This window comes from Abramis brama, assembly GCF_963993115.1.
Source record: "Abramis brama genome assembly, chromosome: 17".
NCBI classification, from domain to species: Eukaryota; Metazoa; Chordata; class Actinopteri; order Cypriniformes; family Leuciscidae; genus Abramis; species Abramis brama.
In genome coordinates this window covers 4669691-4690903 of record NC_139979.1, presented here as the reverse complement: position 1 = coordinate 4690903, position 21213 = coordinate 4669691, and the positions used below count along the sequence as shown (strand labels likewise).

Sequence of the window (21213 nt, the reverse complement as noted above, 5' to 3'; positions counted from 1 at the left end):
CAAAACCATAGTAATAAAAATCAACCTGCCGAAAAACATGGTTAAAGTTTTACTATAATAACACCATGTTTGTTTTTTTTGTTTTCATAATGCCTTAAATTTGGGTTTGTTTGGTGTCTGTACGTTTATGATAATTATATCCTCCTGAGACCCAGATTTTTTTTTTTTTTATTTAGTTTTTTTTCATGTCATCACATTGTTTAGAACAAAAAAAAAAAAGTGTTTTTAAGCAATATGTAATGGCCATAAATTAAAATTCCCATTCAATGCAATGTATACTGTATCTAATGTGCACATTAATGTGTTCTTGGAGCAACATTTAATGAAAAAAGAAGTGTAATAATTGGAGTAATAATTAGCAACATTTTAATAATAATATCTAATATTTCATAGGAATATTGATGTATAATTTATTTCCATATTCACTTGTTGTGTCTTCCAAAATGCCTGATAATGATTTAAGTCCTGATGTCCTCTACAGTGGACATGTATGAAATCAATGCCCTGTTCTGGAACAGAAAGCCATTTTTTTTATTTGAAACCCCATAAGGTTTTCCTGAGATGTTGGTTTATGAAATACAATTTGAAAAGTAGTCCGATTTAAATTATAATTACAATAAATTATCATATTTCTATAAGAGTGCTACATTTGATCACTAAATTAATGTCAGATATTTTTAAAGACCAAGGATAAGTTGTTTTCATGGTGAAACCTCCAAACATTTGGTATCTCTGAAAAGTCCTGAATGTGCTCTTTACAGGACACCCAGGTTGTGACATGTGACATGTATGGTGTCAGAGAAATTCACTAAAATATAATGTCCATTACAGTGGACAAAAGTCTATTCCTGGGTCCCAGGTTGATATTTTGATACTTCCGGTTATGGAGTGTTAAAGGACTTTTATTTTGAAAGCACAAGTGTGTCAGCTGGGTTGTTGTGCTTCCGTGTTTTGTCATTAGATGATTTGTTTGTTTCATTTGCGTATTGAGGAGAGTTTTTGAGATTTCCGCTTCGCCGAAAGGAAGATTTCAGAGCTCAAATACAATTCAACATTCTTCTGCTGTACAAACATTTAAATCCTCCACACTATGGATAAATTGCGAGTCTTTGGGTCGATGTCGGTCTTCCTGCTGTTGTGTGTCGCATTCAGCGCTACTGTGACAAACGCAACAACTACAGCTAAATCTACAACTAAACCTACAGCTAAACCTACTGCTAAACCTACAACTCCTCCACCTGTTCACAAACGTATGTTTTTACTTGCCTGTGTCTTCCTTCTTATCCTATATCTCTATAGTCGGTCTGAAAATGCTTGTAATATAAAGTCTTGTAAATATATAAATATATATTATTATTATTATAGTATGTCTCTATAATTAATATACATATTGCAATATTTTTTTATAATTTACATATTAAAAATAGTAACAGTTTTATATTAAATATGTCAGTAATGTTAGTCATCAATATAAAAAAAAAACATCAAAAGGACTTTTATGAATAACACATAAGTTGAAGTTGCATATTGTGTGAATGTCAATGGAAAAATAAATATTTTTGAAGGACTTTTTTTTTATTTGTCAGTTGTGATACTCTTGTTGTATGCCATTTATGATTGGTATGTGATTTTTAAGGAAGCCCATTTATGCCACATAAGAATAATATCATGCTTTGGTAGATCATAGTTATGTCATAAATAGTCATAAATATGACATAAAAAGTCATAATTAGGATTTTTTTTTTTATTATCTGGAGGAAATGGGCCTCCTTAGATGTTCATACCAGTGGTAGCTTTAAAGTGACAGCTCACCCAAAAATGAAAATTCTGTCATTTACTCAGCCTCAAGTTGTTCCAAACCTGTACGAGTTTCTTTTGTCTGTTGAACACAAAAGAAGATATTTTAAAGAATGTTGGTAACCAGAGAGTTGATTGACCTCATTGACTTTCATAGTAGGAAAAAATTATAAAATGGAAGTCAATGGGTGCCGTCAATTGTCTGAAACCACCAACATTCTTTAAAATATTTTCTTTTGTGTTCAACAGAAGAAAGAAACTCATAAATGATGACAGAATGTTAATCCCTTTAACAAAGTTAAGCATAAATTAGTTCTGCCTAATGAGATTCCAGCTCATCTGGGTAATTCTTTGGCTAAATTCAGCTCTTTGATTTCAAAGTGAAAGTGTTTTTTATGTCAGTGTTTTGTTCTGATATGTTTTTATTCTCACCCCAGCATGCAATACTCTGACTTCCTGTGATACCTGCCTCGCCAATGTTTCGGTAAGATCAAATACTGCTCATTTACATTTTATTAGCCGGGTCATTCCTTTTTTTGCACTGCCATCTGAACGTTTCAAAAATTAATATTGTAATTTAGGGAAGTATTTATATAAAAGGGTATATCAGACTAATCTGCACAGACACTCCAGTTTTATTAATTATAACTCTATTATTTACCCAAAGACTGACTTGTGTCATGAATATTTTAAAGAGACACAAGCCAACTAACACAAAAAACATACAATTCGTGAAATGCATTGATAGTTATGTTTGTGCAACCATGCTTTAACCTTACATTTGTAGTAGAACCATGGTAATAAAAATTATCATCAAAACATCTTTTGAAATGTTGATATCAGACTGATTTGTGTCATTTGATCAAACAGAATGAATGTTTTAGTGAGGCACAAAACAGCATCAAATGCATTGATAATAATGTTTGAGCTGCTGTGTTTCCACTAAAACAGTGTCACTTCTGCAGAATGAGGCCTTTAATAATAATAATTATTATAATAAATGTTTTTGCCAACAGTGTTTGTGGTGCCAGACCAACAACAGCTGCACAGATTATCCCGTGTCATATGTGATTCCTCCGGCGTCGGTGTGTAAACTATCTCAGGCCCGCTGGGGTGTTTGCTGGGGTGAGTTTGATTTGTGTTCATGTTCTATCATGTAACGCATGCTAATAGCTTTAAGATGCACAGTATACATGACGATTTCTATTACACAGCCAGCTGTTGAGACGATGGAAGCAATACTTTCACATTCGTGAAGTGAGATTTGCATTCAGGGCTGAAAGTCCCTAAGTTCAACTTCCTTTAAAAGAAAGGCAGCAGTTGTTTTATAATGTCATGGCAAGTCCTGAGGACATTAAATTCACTTCCACTTCAGTGGTTAAATATTCCTGAATAATGACTTTGTCCAGGGCAACACTATATAAATGAGCGCTCTTCTGTGTTATACATGTTAGTATTCATTATAGTTAAATATTAATACTAAATACTAAACATATTTTGTTTCAGTTTTAGCACTTCAAGTTAAACTTATTTCAGTTAGATGTCAAGGCAACATTTCTAATTTTCATTTAGTTTTTAGTTGTAATTTTGTTATGTTGTTTTGTCATTATTATGTTTTTTCTTTTTTTAAAATATTTCTATAATTAAATTTATTCTTATTTCAGTTAATAATTGTAGTACTTCAACTTAAATGTATTTCATTTGCCAAGGCAACATTTCTAATTTTTGTTTAGTTTTACGTTTTCCAATCATATATTTATATTTAGTTTTATTTTATTTAAAGTGCCCCTGTAGTCAATCATTTATCCCTTAAAATTCATCTTTGGTAAGTAACATTCAGGGTATGTAAGTAGATTTGTCGCTCTGTTGAGAAGGTCTGGTGTGTTAACCGTGAACATACTCTAGTTTGGCTGAACTTATTCCCCGACGTGTTTCTGGAACCAGCATACCTCGAGTAAGCAGGGTTTGGTTTAATCAACCGGGAGTTCAGGGTATATGTGACGGCAAGTTAACCGTGCTTTCTGGAACACACCCCAGATCCACTCGCTCAACTTTACTGTAGTAAACACCACATGATGGAAAACTAGTTTAAATCAGCATGTTTAAACCAGAAACTGATTCAGAAGAAGAAGTGAAAGAGTGAATTATTCAGGCTCGTCTACAAGTCAATGTATCATGGTAATGCGTTTTATGTATCGCTCTCTACAACGTCGGACACATAACGGTAATTAATATGATTAGCCTTTTGCTTGACTATGTTATCAAACATCTTATAATCTGTTGCTAATGTTACACAAACCATGTTCCCATTCACCATCTCAGAGTCAGACAGCTGCCTTCTAACAATCAGCATCTTAGAAACGCTTTAAACCACTGTTGTCAGTGGAGAAACCCTAATCATAACATCGTAATATACATCATACACCTGCTATTATTGCTAAATGTACACGATTTTTCATATCAACAGAAAATGCAGGGGGATAACCTGGCGACTCCCTTGCTTCACAGCTGTTAATGATATGCTAAAGTCCGCCCCCCCCTCGTTACGTGATTGGTTACAAGGTAGTTTGTGGCGTCAGAAACACCAGCGATTTCAAACTGCATTTTTGAGACTGTCTTTGGTTCACTGCAGTTTTAAGGAGAAAATACTCAGCAATTATGAATTTTCACATGGTTTGTCTTAAAGCATATTAAAAACACCACAAAGACATTAAAAACTTTATTTTGACCACAGTGGGTCTTTTACAGAAATGTTGTTTTGTACCGAGCCCCCAAAGGGACATGGAGATGAAAGAAATATGAGATGGAAGGAAAAAGATACATTTCAATGTTTTTGCTCGCAAAAGTTTGTGTTCTCCCGAAAAACGTGGTGTTCGCCCACAAAACCTTTGCTTTCCCTCACAAATCTTTTGCGTTCTCTGAGAAACTTTGCATTCGCTCGAACTTGCATTCGAACTTTTGTGTTCTTTGCGAGCGGACGCACAGTTTCTTGGGGAACGCAAAACATTTTGTGGGGGAACACAACGTTTCTCAGGGGAGCATTAACAAATAATTTTTCCGCCGTCTCGTATTTTTTCCTTTATGACTCATGTCCCTTTAGGGGTTTTCGTAGTTTTGCATCTCTGTAGCCTCTACACGTATAGATCATAAATAATTTAAACTCGAATAAATATTTACCTGTTCTTTTATTTATTTATTTGGTAAATAGTCAATGTAATACGTGTGAAAATTTACATTCAGACTGTCATTATCACCAAATAAAAATGATAAAAATCCTGATGTTGAGTTTTATTTCGCGATGATGAAAGGCTGGCTTTATATTCTCCCTTACTTAGTTTCTCACTTCTACAATGAAAGTCTCAAGTATTTCTGTCATGAATCAGCTCAGTTTCAAGTCAGTTTCAGGGTTACAAAACCATTTATCACTTATCTTAAGAGAAGAAGACATTCGGACAGACTTATAACCTTGTGGATCTACGGTGAATTTCCTAAAATGACACTGAAGATGTTGAATTGAAATCATATCGGATGAGAACAGAATGTCCAGGTCGTAAATAAGTTGCGTAAATGATGTCAAGGTTGGGTAACCTCTTGCTTTAAGTTTTATATGATGAATCACATTTCTCATGCTCACATGATAACAATAAAAACAATTGCACATCTCTTCAATCATGAGAACGTTCCTGTTTTTGCACTGTCAGTAAGTGTCCAGTAGGTGTCAGTAGTGACACACACTCAGTGCTTCAGTAGATCTGTTTGAGCAAGTGTGTATGTGTTCAGTGTTGTGATGTGCTGTTGTTTTGTGTTGTGCCAGTGAACTTTGAGGCTCTGATCATCGCTATGGCCGTGGTGTTGGGAGTGCTGCTGCTGGCGATCACTGTGTGCTGCTGCTGCTGCTGCTGTAAACGCAGACGCTCAAGGTGACACACTTAACCCACACACACTCATCAGTTTTAAGGCGAGAAGACGCCTTATACAGTCCTTCATACGGGCATCAGTGCCTCTTTTCTTTAAATAGTCACATTCACACTACCAGGTTTCACTTCCACCTCAGAGCTGTGATGCGTTCTGTGTTAAAATATTAACCTTGTAAAGCCTGCCATATCTATTTTTTAAAAAATAAAACAGTTTATTGAACCTTCAGACAAAAGAGGTGCCCAAACTGCTCAAAAATATGCAATTTAGTGCGATGCTGATATTCATATGACCTTAAAGATAAAATTCTAGCTTGTAATGTCAATCAATGAGATCAATAATATGTTTTGGTAATGTGATATTTAAATGCTCTGTATTTTATTCTGTGGTGGGCAAAACATATAATGCAATGCAAATATAATGATGATTGAGAGATGAACAAAGAAACGTTCCTTAAAACCCTGATGGATCATAATTGATACTTACATTTGAACATGATTTATGTATGAATAATTAAGTAAACCTAAGTTGCTTCAGTAAGTGTTCATCTTGAAGTATTACTAACAATATTAAAGTTATTCTTACACTTACTTTATAAAATAGACATATGAAGCTTGACCTGAAGGTGGATGTTTTTACAATGATACTAAAAGGCCTTTTACTTGATAAAAAGTGTAAAGTATCAGTCAGACGGCAAAAGGCATTTTGTAGAAGTTTTTTGTAGCAAAGTTTTGATCATGTTGATCATTTAGAGACATTAGAAACTTGCATATCAAATATGATACAGTAGCTTTATAGTGTTAATAAACAAAAATTACATTTTAGTATTGGATATATTTATTTATTTATGAAGAATAATGTAAGAATGGATGTTTTCCCCACAGATATGATTTTTAAAGAAGCCAGTATTTGTATTTGACGGGTTGTAAAGGGCATGTCTGTGTGTCAGTCAGTCAATCAGAGATGATTTCATTTGGCAAGCTGTCCATCCGCTCACCGGCTTCATGTCAATCACACATCTCATGTGATGAAAACACAGACGTGTATTATGTAAAGAAGCAGCGAGCACTTCCTCTACCTCTTATTAACGCTTATTCATCTACATTCACTCATGTGAACTTGGCATGAATGTGGAATGCAGTGCATTGTGGTATTGAGACTCACAGAAAGACTACAGATCAGTTTCATTTTTTGCTCTCTTTATGAGTAAAGGATGTTTTATTGTGGTCATCGAAGGGGAATTCATGCGGCTGGTGTTTCAGTTTCAGTGATGACCTAAAGGGGATTGTCCTGAAGCTGCTGATTCTCAGCAGAATTACTGTATAAATGTCAGATTCTAGTGCTAGTTGTTCATGTTCTTGGTCTGAGGAGTGGTTTTTGCTGTTCTGCTTTTAAAGCAAGCAGACAATGTTTTTATTTAGTAAGTTCTCTTAAAGACATGTTTAACAAGATCTTATCAGGAAAAGTGTCGCTTGCTTACATGACTTTAAAATCTCTACTTCCGACCTACCATCATACAGGCTAAATGAATCCATGTGCAGTTTTGTTGTTGATGACAGTAAAATACATGAATTCATCTCTATATTCTCTCAGATAAATTTAGCTGCCATTTTGATGTCTTGTGAAGTCTGGGTTTTCATAAATATGCTTTGTAAACTTGTAATTACAGTAATTCTGACATGACATGAAAGTCTGTGTGTTCTTTTAGTATTGTTAATATACTATTATAGTATTTAGTAATGCTTTAAACTATCTTTTATTTTTATGTTTTCTGGTTTGCTTTTAATTTAAGTTGACATTTTAGTAATTTTATCGTGGATTTTTACAGCTTACAGCTCCTCTCTCCCCAGTCTGTAACGAACACGCCGATTTCGATGAAGCCCCTCCTTCCGAAATACGAAATGTGCTGTGATTGGTTAGCTGGCCCAGTGTGTTTGTCAGCACTTAGCGCGTGTTCGTGAAATGTCCCACCCCTCCATAACTACGAGCTCTTCTCTAGTGTAAATATTGAGGATGGCGTCAATTTCAAAACCAATTCGAGCCCGATTCAGACCCTGACAATGTTAACAAACAAGAGGATCGTGCAGAACGCGTTTTATGCACAGACTTAGCAAGCACTGATTTCATAGGATGTTTCAGAGTGGTTTGTTTTTTGTCATTTTGTCTTACAAAAGAAAGAGCTTACAAAAGCAACAGAAAGCAAGCTGTTCCACAGAAAATGTACAGCAAACTGATAAACGTTGGGGTTATAATGTTCAGGAACAGTGTTTAAAAGAAGTTTTAACCACTCTAAGTTCATCAGCCTTATGCTGGGTACACACCAAAAGATTTTTTAAATCTTATACGATTTTCAAAATGTGATAGACCACAAACATGAGGACAAAAAATCCTAGATTTAACCGTTTTGCTCCTATAGTGTGTGGTGTGCCATGATGTGACAAAGACAGCACACCACACACGAACAGATTTTCAACCAGAGGCGGCTCCGACGTTCTTCTGAGCATATTCGGACACTCTTAACACACCTCACACCAAGGGAAAATCTGATAAGATAATCTGTAGAACCATCAAGATAATCGGGACATAGCTAGGATTGTCGGAAGGGGAAAATTGATTCAGCCCGAAATAATCAGCCCGATTATCTTTTGGTGTGTACCCAGCATAGGAAGGTCAAACTAATAAGTTTTGGAAATGTTGTGGAAAAAACAGTCTTTCTTTGACAGCGACAACACTGTCTTCTCTAATTCAGCTCAACCTCGTCCCTTTTTTGCATATTCCGTGGGCGGAGATTGTTTAAATGATCCCATTGTGACTTCATAAGATCCGGAATAAACTCGTTGTAGTCCAAATGAGTCGTTCATTGTAGTTCTTGAAAAGTGGATTCTGTTTAATGAAATATCTCCCTTTGGAGTGGACTTTGAGCTTTGTAACCTTGCAGATCTTTTTTATGCTCAAACAGGAACATTACACACTAACTGAAGTTGAAAAAGTGGAAAAGCATAATAGGACCCCTTTAAACTGACAGAGTGTGTCTTCTTCCCGAACAATGCTATGAAGACTCTTCCAGAGTTTGGGTGCTAAATATGAAAAGGATCTACCGCCCGCAGTCGATTTTGATAGCAACTGGGCAGAATTTTGAGATGACAATAGACATGAAGGACTATAACGCGTTGAGAGCTCGCTTAAGTACTGAGGAGCTAATAAGTAATATTTAAATGCTAATCCAATCACAATTACAATCAATTTCATAAAATATGTTAACGTCTGTTCAAGCTGATCTCGTTGTGACTGTGTAACTGTCGACAAGGACTGCAGGTGAATTTGAGCTGTAAATTCTCTCTTTTGTTACTGGTTAATAAATGTGATTAAATAAGCTTCATTGATCAACAACATGCCCAGGTTATATTTCACCCCAACCTCAAAATAAAGAGATGAGAATTTATTTTGCATACAAAAAATAAGAAACATTACGATTAGTTTGCATTGCAACATTATTTTCATGATATTTAATAATAATTTTTTGTTTTTTAGGTGGAATATTTAATGTTTATCTCTCTTATAATAAATTAGTGTGGTGATTGTGATTATATGTTGGTATATTTTCAGCTTTGACCGTGATGATGAGCAGTTTGCCCGTCGAAGAGAAGAGATCAGACAGCGAGCAGATGAACGGTAAGTAAATCTCAGACCTCAGATCAGGCAGGCACCTGTTGGTAATGGATTCGGTCACATAATGTGTGTGTGTGGCTCAATCGGTTCATTACGTGTGTTGCGTGTAAATATGTCTGTAGGGTCTTTCAGCAGCTGTGCTGCACTAACAAGGTCATTTCTGTGTCGGGCACTCGAGGGGGAACAGAAATCTCCTTTTGAACTCGAGAGCTCAGATTAACCAAGATCAGATATCTCTGAAGGGTCTTGACGGATTGTGTGTGATGCATCTGATGTACAAATGTGCTTTTGTTCAGTATTTTTTTGTCTGTCACAACAGTGTGTTTCTTCAGTACGTATCATTTAGAATGATTATTGCAAACAGCAGCACAGTGCATTCTGGGAGTCTTATAGATTGTGACGGCATGACCATTGAACATATATGTATTTGGAGTAAATCAGTTCTTTTTTTTTCTTTTTTCTTTTTAAAGAAGAATTGAAAAAATTATAACCTACACAGGAAAAACGGTTGATTGGCAATGGTTAGTTTAATGATTTTTCTTTTTTTGTTTTTGTTGCATATTTTAAATGTTTATTCACAATGTTGTTAGCCGTAAAAAGTACCATAAAAGTATTTTTCTCTTTGAATATTCTTTGCACAAATATGTCACATTGTGTAAGTCGAATGAGTTGCGACTGGTGTTTCAAGATGATTTTAAATTGAGATGTTTAGGGTCAGTAATATTTTAATTTTTTAAAGAAATCTATGCTTTTATTCAGCAAGGGTGCATTAGATTAATCAAAAGTGACAGTAATTAAAATGCTGTTCTTTTAAACTTGCTATTAATCAAAGAATCCTGGGGGAAAAAAATCATGATTTTTCAATTAATCAAATAAGATTTTTTTCTTGAGCTACAAATCAGCATATAAGAATTATTTCTGAAGGATCATGTGGCACCGAAGACTAAAGTAATAATGCTGAAAATTCATGATTCAACATTTTTGATCAAATAAATGCAGACTTGGTGAGACTTCTTTCAAAAAAATCTTACTGACCCCAAACTTTTGGTAGTGCAACTTTGTCTTTTGATCAAGACCCTTTTAGTTTTTAATCGCTGTTGGTCTAAGCATTTGGCACTCCAGTTTAATATGGAAATCTGAGCTGATTGGGTTCTCTCAGTAGATACACACACACACACATGTAAAACAGCAACCGGTGGAGTCATTGTTGTGGTGCTTTATGAAGGATTGTGGAGGCAGCAACAGATGGCTAACAGCTCCGGTGATTGTTCTCAGATCAGCTGCTCATAAAGCTCCGGCTGATTTATACGCCACTTTTGTGCAGATATGAAGCGACCGCGGGTTCGTATGGAGACCAGGCTCCGGCTCGGCCCATCTTCTTTATGGAGTGTAGAGAGAATGAATGATGCGAGTGGTGTCGTTCAGTGTGTCACACACCCATAAAACACTGCTGCTCGTATTTATGATGCCCCACGTGAGCCTGTGAGGGAATGGATGGGTTAAACAAAGACATGAACTCGGCATGAATCACCTTCTGCATCCCATGTGCCGCTCTTTAGGACTTGCCGTGTTTTCACGTCTTCAGTTCTGCAATTTTTGCAGCTGAAATTGAATCCAGGTTATGAGTTTGAATTGTTTTTCTTGTGCAAACTATTTCAGGTTATTATATTGGACAGTGGTGACCAACACAGTATTAAAAATAAATAGCAATACATGCACAACTACATTATATCGTCTGGATAAGAAATAGGAAAATTTCAATTTTGGATTATCTCCTAAATATCAAGATTTCATGCATCATTGCAAAAGTTGCAATTTATCGAATATTGCAGTGTTTATTATAAATGATTTATCAGTGCACATCTTTTTTTTCTTTTTTCTTTCATCCACCTTGTAATCTTTAATCAAAATAACTTCCCCTCCCTCTTGCAGCAACATCTCTTCTCTGATGATGTGTTTACTGGCGTGAGGGCGGGACAACCTGTCACTCACATGAGATCCACCAATAGCAAACCACAACCATCCAATCAATTCCCCATGTACAAAAAAGTCCCGCCCTACATTTTTTCTTGTTTGAGAAGCCGTTTCTCTCAGATATGTGTCACAATATTCAGGAAAAGTCATTCACAACTTCCGTTTCATGCTGACTTTAGTTTCTACCAAGTCATAGATGATTTTGCAACAAAATACAATGAGGCCAATGACTATTAGTTTTGTCGGTTCGCAGAAATTCAGTATTTAACTCCGTTGAAGTTGGAAAAATATGCATAACTTAGACCAATCTGTCAAAACCAGTTACTAATCTCTGGTTACTGTCTATTGCAGGAAGGTGGAGAGGAAGACGAAGCATGATGAAATCCGCAAGAAGTATGGTGAGTCACATCAGTCCTGATCTTCTGGCGTTAATGTCATTCACAGTCGACTCACTATGACTCTTTTCTGCATTTTATAAAAATAGCAGTAATATTTTATAACAGTTATGAAATAACACAAACTATGGCAATATATGTATGCTGTATAGTGCTGCCTGCTTTTACTTCACTGTATGCTTCAAAACATACAAACTGTAGAAATAAAATGTAGTTTTACAAGAAATTCATACACTGCTGTTGAAAGTTTGGGAAAAGTGTTGCACGCTTTACTGACTGAGCGTGAGCAGATGGTCAGCAGAGGTTGTGGCCCGTGTGTTTGTGTTCACACACTAATGTATTCAGGCCGCTGATGTGGAGGAATTTGCTGGAGATAATTGCACCAATAATTGTGGGTGAGATTCAGATTGATCTGCTGCACTGACGCAACGAGGAAGCGCTCAATTCTGCAACAACTTTCTTAGTTTCATTATGGGTTACCATAGCTAATGTCTTCAGTTGTAGTGTTGTGTTCTGATTACAGGACATTATATGGAGTTGTTTTCAGACAGGTCATCATGTCAGCTCTGGTTGTCTATATTGATCTGGTTCCTCAGTAATGCTTGATTCAGCATATGCCGTTTTTCAAGCGATTGACTCGTGATCAATGCTTATGTGGCTGAATGTAATGCGGCGCCTCAGCAGAGCGAGAGTAGAGATTATGAATGTGTTTTAGTGATAGTCATACTAATTCTAAAAGTTACTGATTGCTTTTCTAGATAGCAGTAGGATAGTGGTACTAATTACTGTGTTTAAAACATAATTATTTTACTCATTACTTATGAATTAAGAGCTCATTAGCTTTTACCAGATGGACATACACACCAACCTGTTCTTCCAGTTCCTAAAACATGATGATAATTATTTGTTTTCTGGCTGTTGACAGTATTTTCTGATTTATAATGTGATAAAAAGATCTATCCAAAATCCCCTCTGTAAAAACCTTTAACATGTCGAACAAAACAATAATTTTGAACCTGGCTTTATTCAATGTTTAATAATTTCTTTTCTGTTTTTTCTTTGTCTTTTTGTTTTATCTTTCTTTTTTTTTACCCTATTCACCTGTAGTGTCTTGCCTTATAAAGTTTAAAAGTGCAGATGCAAAAAAATCCATGAGGGTTTGTAGAGAGAGATTCATTTCTCCAGAATTTCTTCTTTTGTTTTACACCTTTTTGGTTCCTAATAAAAACCTGGCTGACTGGTTGACTCGCGCTTGATTAACTCTGTGCTAATTAGCACTGGTGGAGAGCCGAGAAGAGCCGTAATTTATGTGGTGGCAAAGCCCCGGGTCCTGTCCCAGCGCTGCAGAGGAATGAGGTGAAATGTAAATGTATTTGGCGCCTCAGATCACAGCTCCTGCAGTGCGTGAAAGCGAGAGAAAGCGAGAGCCAGGGTCACCAGAGCCGCAGCGTTCAGAGCGAGACGGAGGGCAGGAGGACGAACCTGCGGAAATACACGTGACCTTGAGAGACGCTGAAGGAAGCTGGATGTGTGGGTTCATGACACAGAAGAAGAACGATGAAAATGACCTGAATAAGAGGAAACAGCAGAGAGCATTTCTTTCAGAAGAAATCATGTAAAGCTACATGGAAACAAACTTCTATTCTATATCAAAGTGCCCCAGTTATGCTTTCTCGTTTGTAAATCTGCTGGTTTCAGAGCTCGATAAATCGATAAATATTGTCTCTCAAACAGTGGCGGCTGCTGGTCTTTCAAAGGGGGGAAGCTCATTTTCAGCCTACATCATAAAAATTGTCCATTTATTTATACGTAAATTCTGCCCTACGTTCCTTTTCAAGAAAATGCTTTGTGACCCTGTCGTACCAACTAGACGTCTTTTCCAGTGACTTGACCAGTGTCCTCTCAATGGCCAGCAGAGTTAGGTATAATTGTATAAATATAATAATATAATAATATAATAAAGGTATAAATAATAATAATAATATAATAAAGTATAATACTACTACTACCAATAATATATTATTACTAATAATAATATAAAAAATATAATAAGTAATAATATAATAAAGGTATAAATGTATAATTGTGTGAAATGTATTATGAAAATTGGCTTGCAATTTCGACAAGCAAATACCAAGAAATAGGTTGCAGCAGTTTGTCTTTCGACTACACTTGAAAAATCCGCGATGGGACTGAGCTCGAACAGCTTCAGCATCAGCGACTTTTTATTGTATGAAATCGCTGTCAATCAAAAATCGAGTCAGCCGACCTGCTATATGTAACTGATTCTGAACGAACTCGTCTTTGAGATGAACGTTTTCTAACGCATTTTTAGTCAATAAAATGTTAACACAATAGTACATATTTGACCATTAATTTTTTGACATTATAGGGGAAGCCGAGCTTCCCTTGCAGTCTTAAAGAAATCCCCACTGCTCTCAAAAGAAAGAACCGATTCTGAACTAATACTGAATCGTCAGTAATTGTAGTCTTACTTCCTGCTCAAACCTACATAGGTTTGTAACAAATATGCATAATGCTCGCCTATGTCAGAGCAGAGTAAACCAATCACAACAGACTGGGCCATCTGACCAATCAGAGCAGAGTAAACCAATCACAACAGACTGGGCCATCTGACCAATCAGAGCAGAGTAGACCAATCACAACAGACTGGGCCATCTGACCAATCAGAGCAGAGTAAACCAATCACAACAGACTGGGCCATCTGACCAATCAGAGCAGAGTAAACCAATCACAACAGACTGGGCCATCTGACCAATCAGAGCAGAGTAGACCAATCACAACAGACAGGGCCATCTGACCAATCAGAGCAGAGTAGGCCAATCACAACAGACTGGGCCATCTGACCAATCAGAGCAGAGTAGACCAATCACAACAGACTGGGCCATCTGACCAATCAGAGCAGAGTAGACCAATCACAACAGACAGGGCCATCTGACCAATCAGAGCAGAGTAGACCAATCACAACAGACTGGGCCATCTGACCAATCAGAGCAGAGTAGGCCAATCACAACAGACTGGGCCATCTGACCAATCAGAGCAGAGTAAACCAATCACAACAGACTGGGCCATCTGACCAATCAGAGCAGAGTAGACCAATCACAACAGACAGGGCCATCTGACCAATCAGAGCAGAGTAGGCCAATCACAACAGACTGGGCCATCTGACCAATCAGAGCAGAGTAGGCCAATCACAACAGACTGGGCCATCTGACCAATCAGAGCAGAGTAGACCAATCACAACAGACTGGGCCATCTGACCAATCAGAGCAGAGTAGACCAATCACAACAGACTGGGCCATCTGACCAATCAGAGCAGAGTAGACCAATCACAACAGACTGGGCCATCTGACCAATCAGAGCAGAGTAGACCAATCACAACAGACTGGGCCATCTGACCAATCAGAGCAGAGTAGACCAATCACAACAGACTGGGCCATCTGACCAGGTTTAGAAAAACTGTATGCTTTAGCAAACTGTTTCAGATACTTTGAGATAAGAGGTTATGCTGCAATGTATATAATGAGAGAATGAAAGTGTTTTTAGACCTCGGATGAATGTAAACCTACTGTAGGAGACTCCAAAACTAAATTAGGAACCTTTAAAATAGCATAATGGGGCACTTTAGCCTGCAGATGCATTCATGTGACTGCAGTGCGTCTGTTTGACATTCTCGGTGAGCCGGTGAAGATGGTGTTCAAAGTGAAGAGAAGATCAAAGGCTGTGAGCACGCTCACACCATATAATGACAAGACAGTCTCCTCATTCCCACTCCAACTGGAGATCATCGTGTTCTCGCAGCACCACAGGCCTTTTTTTTTTTTTTTTTTTTTTAAAGGGATGGCTCGGCGTAAAATCAACCTAGGGTCCTATATATTTTTTTTTTTGGGGGGGGGGGTTCTTTGCTGTTTTTGTGAGATTCACCCAACGAATACATTTTTTTTCATTAAATTTTTGCAGAAATTGAAGATTGCCTGCTTTAGGTAATAGAGACTATGATCTCAGAAACTGCAACTGTTTCCACAACCTGCTGCAGTGCAAACTAAAAATCATTTTTGGAAACTTTGCTTATTCAGTACAAAATAGAAGTCATTGAAGTCATTGTCTGAGTGTGTGGTGATGGTGCTCTATTATGACTGATGGTTTCTGGGCCGTGTCCTCATTGGCTCTGCTGTGTGCTTGTGTGTCCTGTGGTGCACCGCGTGTGTGTGTGTGTGTGTGTGTGTGTGTATGGACGACATGACAGCATGATGGATGGAGGCCTCCTTTGTGTTTCTCCTGCTCTCAGCAGTCTGTACGTCAGGGAACGGGTGTCTCCGACCCTGCTGCTCTCACACATGGACACACACACACTAGCGTCTGCCCTCGAAAGGACGTTCGGTGTGAGATTCTGCCATGTATCACACTCTTAATACAATTGCACAGCAACAGAGTCCAAAACAAACACTTGCTGGTAGTTGACTTTGGCCAATTAGCTTGTAACCCTTTTTCTTTTTTTTTTTTTTTAAGGGATGGATTGGAGTAAAATCAACCTAGGGTCCTTTGCACCATGACCTCGAGTCAAACACCCCCCCCAGAAGCCTTTTTTTCCTGTGGTCGAACATTATTAAAGTTAGAGCTTATTTAGAGATATCAGCCGGATGGCTTAGTGCAGGCGCTAATGGATCCAAGGCTGTATCTCGTAAATTACCCCACTAATAATGCCCAGAATGGCACCAAACTTCTACAGTAGTACAAATAGGTTCTGTACTCATAAAACGAGGCATTGGAAAGTTTGTAAGTACATCAGGAGTTTATTTAAATAACACTTGCCTGATGGCTCATGCTACCACTAACCCGCACGTCACGGACACTTCCATGATTTGGGAAAAGCACCTAAAAGTACTGGCAGAAAGCAATGCATAAGGATGTAGTGTAAATTACCCTTAAAAAATTGCCTAAAAAAGGCTTCTGGGGGGGTGTTTGGCTCGAGGTCATGGTGCAAAGGACCCTAGGTTGATTTTACTCCGAACCATCCCTTTAAGGCAGTACACTGCATGTGAAACCAGTGTTTTTTCATACGCTGGTCAGTTTTGAGATTTTAAGCTATTTTGCTTCTATAACATGTCATCTTTCAGACTAGTGGAAACATCCTAAATAGACATTTAAGTGTATTTTATTGCACTTTATGTATTTGCATTTATAGATTTCAAATCCAATGCAGTTTTTTCTCCTGCATTGAGTCTCCACTTCTCCACTTTAGCAGCTTTACATGCACCAAACGTTCTAAAAATATTTTGGTATATTTTCTGATTTATTGAGCAATAAAAAGTGACATCCAAAATCCCTCTAACTCTAATATGTCAGCGAAATTAAACTTTTGAATCTGGCTTTATTCCAATAACTACATGCAAATTAGTTATTGTATGCAAATAACTACATATTCAATTAGATAATGCATAATTTGCATATATAAACATAACATTTCATTACAAACCAATTGTCTTGAAGTACTGTGATTAATTGACTGAGGAAAGTATGGTGATATCTGTTAGTTACACAAGTAGTGTCTTCTCTTCTCACTTTTGCGATTTAAATTAAATGCATGCAAACCGTACTCTTTTATTTTTTTTTAAAATAAAAATATTAAATAGTTTCATGGCTGATCAGAAACATTTCTGGCCGTTTTGGACCCTGTATGTCAAGTGTCCATCAGAGGGCCCGTGTCAGATCTGAATCGACCCATGGTTACGGATGAGCTGCGGTCGTCTGCTTAAAACACGTCACGTCCTCCAAAAACCTGCTGCACCTCCTAACCATCAGGGAGGTGAAAGTTGAGAGGCTTTTCCTCTCCCATCTGCCCTTGTGCAAACAAACTCAGAGCAACGTGTGTGAGCAGAATAGATCTCTGCAAAATTTATTTCTTCTACTTCTACACAAAATCACCGTGAGCTTTAATGCCCTGGAGCAACAGGCGGTTAAAAGAAATGTCACTGACTGAAAACATGATGTGTAATGATTAAGAACCGGTTCTTGATCCCCACATGTGATTGTTTTAGTGTCGAATTGCTCGTGAGTCGATTTGGGTAAAGCATCTTCTAAATGCATGAAATAATAATATCTCTCCTGTGTCCTTCTTTCTAGGTCTCATCCCAGACTCCGACCACCCTTACAGCAAGTTCGAGAACGAGTAAAACCGAGGGACTGGACGTCCAGGAATCACTTCACCAGATGCTTTGCTTTGCTCTTTCGAGACACATCAAATCACTTTAGGTTAGATGAAGCTGGATAGCAGCCGAAACTGAGATTAACCTTGTCAGCCCTTCCATTGGTCAGTTATCTCTCTCTGCTCTGATCTGACACTTGCTGAATTCAGAACCACATACTAGTATACTACTCTTACTACTTTTACCAGATCTTTATATGGCAGAAATAGTCGAATAAGTGAATAATAGAAAGAGTAGTATACTAGCATGCGGTTCCTCTATATTTCATTTTCCTTTTTTTTTTAAAACTCTAAACACGACAAAATCACATTTTAATTTGCTTTAGAAGCAACTGATGAAAATTGCCAATATGGAGTGAATTTTTTTTGTTTTTTTGTTTTCTTATAGTGAGTTTAAGGACTAGTTCACCAAAAATGGAAAGTCTGTCATGATTCACCCCCCCCTCGCGTCATTCAAACCTGTATTTCATTGATGCACAATTTACAAGAATCTTCATGCAACTCTTTTCTGCAAAAACAACAGTTTGATAAGAACAACAAAATGATAAGAAGGACAATAAATATGCCATAAAGGTAGTCCAAATGATGCATAATGCTATTTTTAGATTGCTTTATCGAAGCGCATACTATCATACTACTCTCACTATTTCTGCCTTAGAAAGATATTGTAAACATAGTATGATAGTATACTAGCATGCGGTTCTGAATTCAGTGCAAGTCTTCTGGATTCATATGATACTTGCTGTGAGTTTTATTCAATGAAAATTCACCAAAACTGTCTTTCACACTATTTGTCTTTCCTCATATTCAAACATAGAAGACTTATTGTATAGTGCATGCATCATATAAACTACTGTTATAATGCTTTCTTTTTGTCACTATGAAAAATTCAAGATACAAAAATAACAACATATGGGTTTGAAACGATACGAGGGTGATTAAATAACGACAGTTTTCATTTTTCACTCAATTATTCCACTTCTTGATTAATTTGTGATCAAGCATCTTTTTAAATCACTCTGTGAATGACTTAGACGTTTATATTTATACTGTGTGTTCTTATTAAAACATGTTCTAATAAAAAAAACGAGCTTCTGCTTTTAAAGAAATACTAGTGCTTGTTTGGTTTAAATCTCTGAATCATGGAAACTGTGTGGACTGACGATTAGTTAGTAGGACAGACGAGTTAAGTGAAATTCGCATCACATCCCTTTCACTGCCTGGAGGAAGTAGTTTCATGTCCTAGTCGTTCCATCAGTCCGAACGGCTCCTGATCTCCATACTAAACCGTGAGCTGCAACACAAACGCACACGAGAGGATGATGATGATGATGATTCATTTGCACTACGTTTAATAACTCAATTCATTTAAACACTGAGCAGAAAATCGTCTTCTTCTTCTCTCTTATTTCATGCCACCTGTTCTACAGTGCAGCGTTAACAATCGTCAAGCACATTAGTTATGCAGTTCATTCTGTGCCGTAATTACAATAACAGTGAAATTTGTGCCCGCTACATTCATTAGACTGCAAAGGAACAAAATCCAGCAGGGAAATGCAAATGTTTGGGCAGACTCTGCAAAGCTCATCCATGGGAATTCGCTCTCACTCATCAGCTGCATTTTAAAGATACTGAGCAGAACCAGTCGCATGAAAGAGTTAAGTCAACATGAAATCAACACTGACCCTATTTACTCTTATAATGTTCCTGAATAATTCATCATTGCTATCCCAAGGAAAGTGATGCAGGAGGATTGCTGACATTTTCAACTATACCTGTGAAAGACACTTTACACAATGGATGAAGTCTCGTTTTGCTCGCAGATGCGTCAGATTATGGAGGTAAAAAGGGTTGTGAACTGTGTTTGACTAACAGGTTTGTAATGAGCAAAGCAAGGCGTGTGATGAAGGAATGTTTATATTCGACTCGACTGTCCTGCCTCCCACATTCTCACTGCATTTCCATTCGGCTCAGAGAGAGATGTTCTCTAAACCTATGGTTATAACACACACACAATCAATCACACATTCGTGGGTATATCTGAAACCATGTGCTGGTCATATTTCACTTCATAAATAAAACTGAATAAAGAAATTGAAGCTTTTTTGCTTTGTGACATTATCATGACAATTTTCAATCAAATCAAATGTCTTTAAATCGGTAAAGTAACCTGTAAAATGTTATTTTTTTTAAATGTAATACTTCACTAATAAAACAATGTGGTGGTACTATAGTACAGTGTTGATGTCATACGGTGATACTGTGGTATATCAAATGGTAAGGAATTTAATATAAAGTATCGGTCAAAAGTTTGGAAGTCTCTTATGGTCATCAAGCCTGCATTTATTTGATCAAAAATACAGAAAAAATGTAATATTGTGAATAATTTTTTTTTTAATTAATACTTTTATTCAGCAAGGATGTGTTAAATTGATAAAAAGTGATCGTAAAGATTTATATTATTAGAAAAGATTTATATTTTGAATAAATGCTGTTCTTTTTAACTTTTTATTCATTAATCCAGAAAGAAGTATCACAGGTTCCAAAAAATAAAATAAAATAAATAAATAAAATTAAGCAGCACAACTGTTTCCAACATTGATGATAAATCAGCATATTAGAATGATTTCTGAAGGATCATGTGGAGTAATGATGCTGAAAATTTAGCTTTGACATCACAGAAATACAGTATATTAAACTAGAAAACCTTTGTTGTAAAATTGTAATATTTCACAATATTACTTTTTTAATGTATTTTTTTAATCAAATAAATGCAGGCTTGATAAGCATAAGAGACGAAAAACATTAAAAATAGTGTTTTTAACCTTTCAAAAACATTAAAAATATTGTTTTTAACCTTTTTGACTGGTACTGTAAGTAATAGTAGCCTACTAAATGACAATATTAAAACAACATTAAAGAGAACTTGATTATAAAACGCATAATGAAAAACAAATTAGTGATTTTATTTAATCATTTTTATCTTTTCCTGTATGAATTATGAATTATAGAATGTACGGAATATTTGGGTCCTTAAAAGCAATTTACGAACTATACAAATGTAAACGTCTAAATGTCCTGAAGACGCCTGGCTCTTATTATAAGGCAAGGCGGAGCTCTACAGATGATGGACAGTTAATGCAGCCAGTAAAAGACGAGACATCCGTTCGACGGCCAATAGCTGGCTCGCGGGGGCGGGGCTAACGCAGGGTTTTATCCGCACTCTCGCCAAGCGAA

At 36.8% G+C, this 21213-nt stretch overlaps 1 protein-coding gene across 1 annotated transcript; it reads left to right on the top strand.

Moving 5' to 3' along the window:
* Positions 1 to 890: 890 nt before the first annotated feature.
* On the top strand, positions 891 to 19085 carry LOC311067177 (pituitary tumor-transforming gene 1 protein-interacting protein). The gene is made up of 7 exons (XM_084088850.1): positions 891 to 1250; positions 2235 to 2281; positions 2814 to 2922; positions 5612 to 5717; positions 9319 to 9384; positions 11707 to 11753; positions 17895 to 19085. The coding sequence occupies exons 1-7, from the start codon at positions 1091 to 1093 to the stop codon at positions 17942 to 17944; spliced, it is 585 nt and encodes a 194-aa protein (XP_083944976.1). The 5' UTR covers positions 891 to 1090; the 3' UTR covers positions 17945 to 19085.
* Positions 19086 to 21213: the final 2128 nt, after the last annotated feature.

Excerpts from the sequence above, each read along its gene's own strand:
- LOC311067177 (XM_084088850.1), top strand. The coding sequence starts at position 1,091 with ATGGATAAATTGCGAGTCTTTGGGTCGATGTCGGTCTTCCTGCTGTTG. Across the intron at positions 9,385-11,706 it reads AGACAGCGAGCAGATGAACG|GAAGGTGGAGAGGAAGACGA; the intron begins GTAAGTAAATCT and ends TGTCTATTGCAG. Across the intron at positions 11,754-17,894 it reads TGAAATCCGCAAGAAGTATG|GTCTCATCCCAGACTCCGAC; the intron begins GTGAGTCACATC and ends CCTTCTTTCTAG.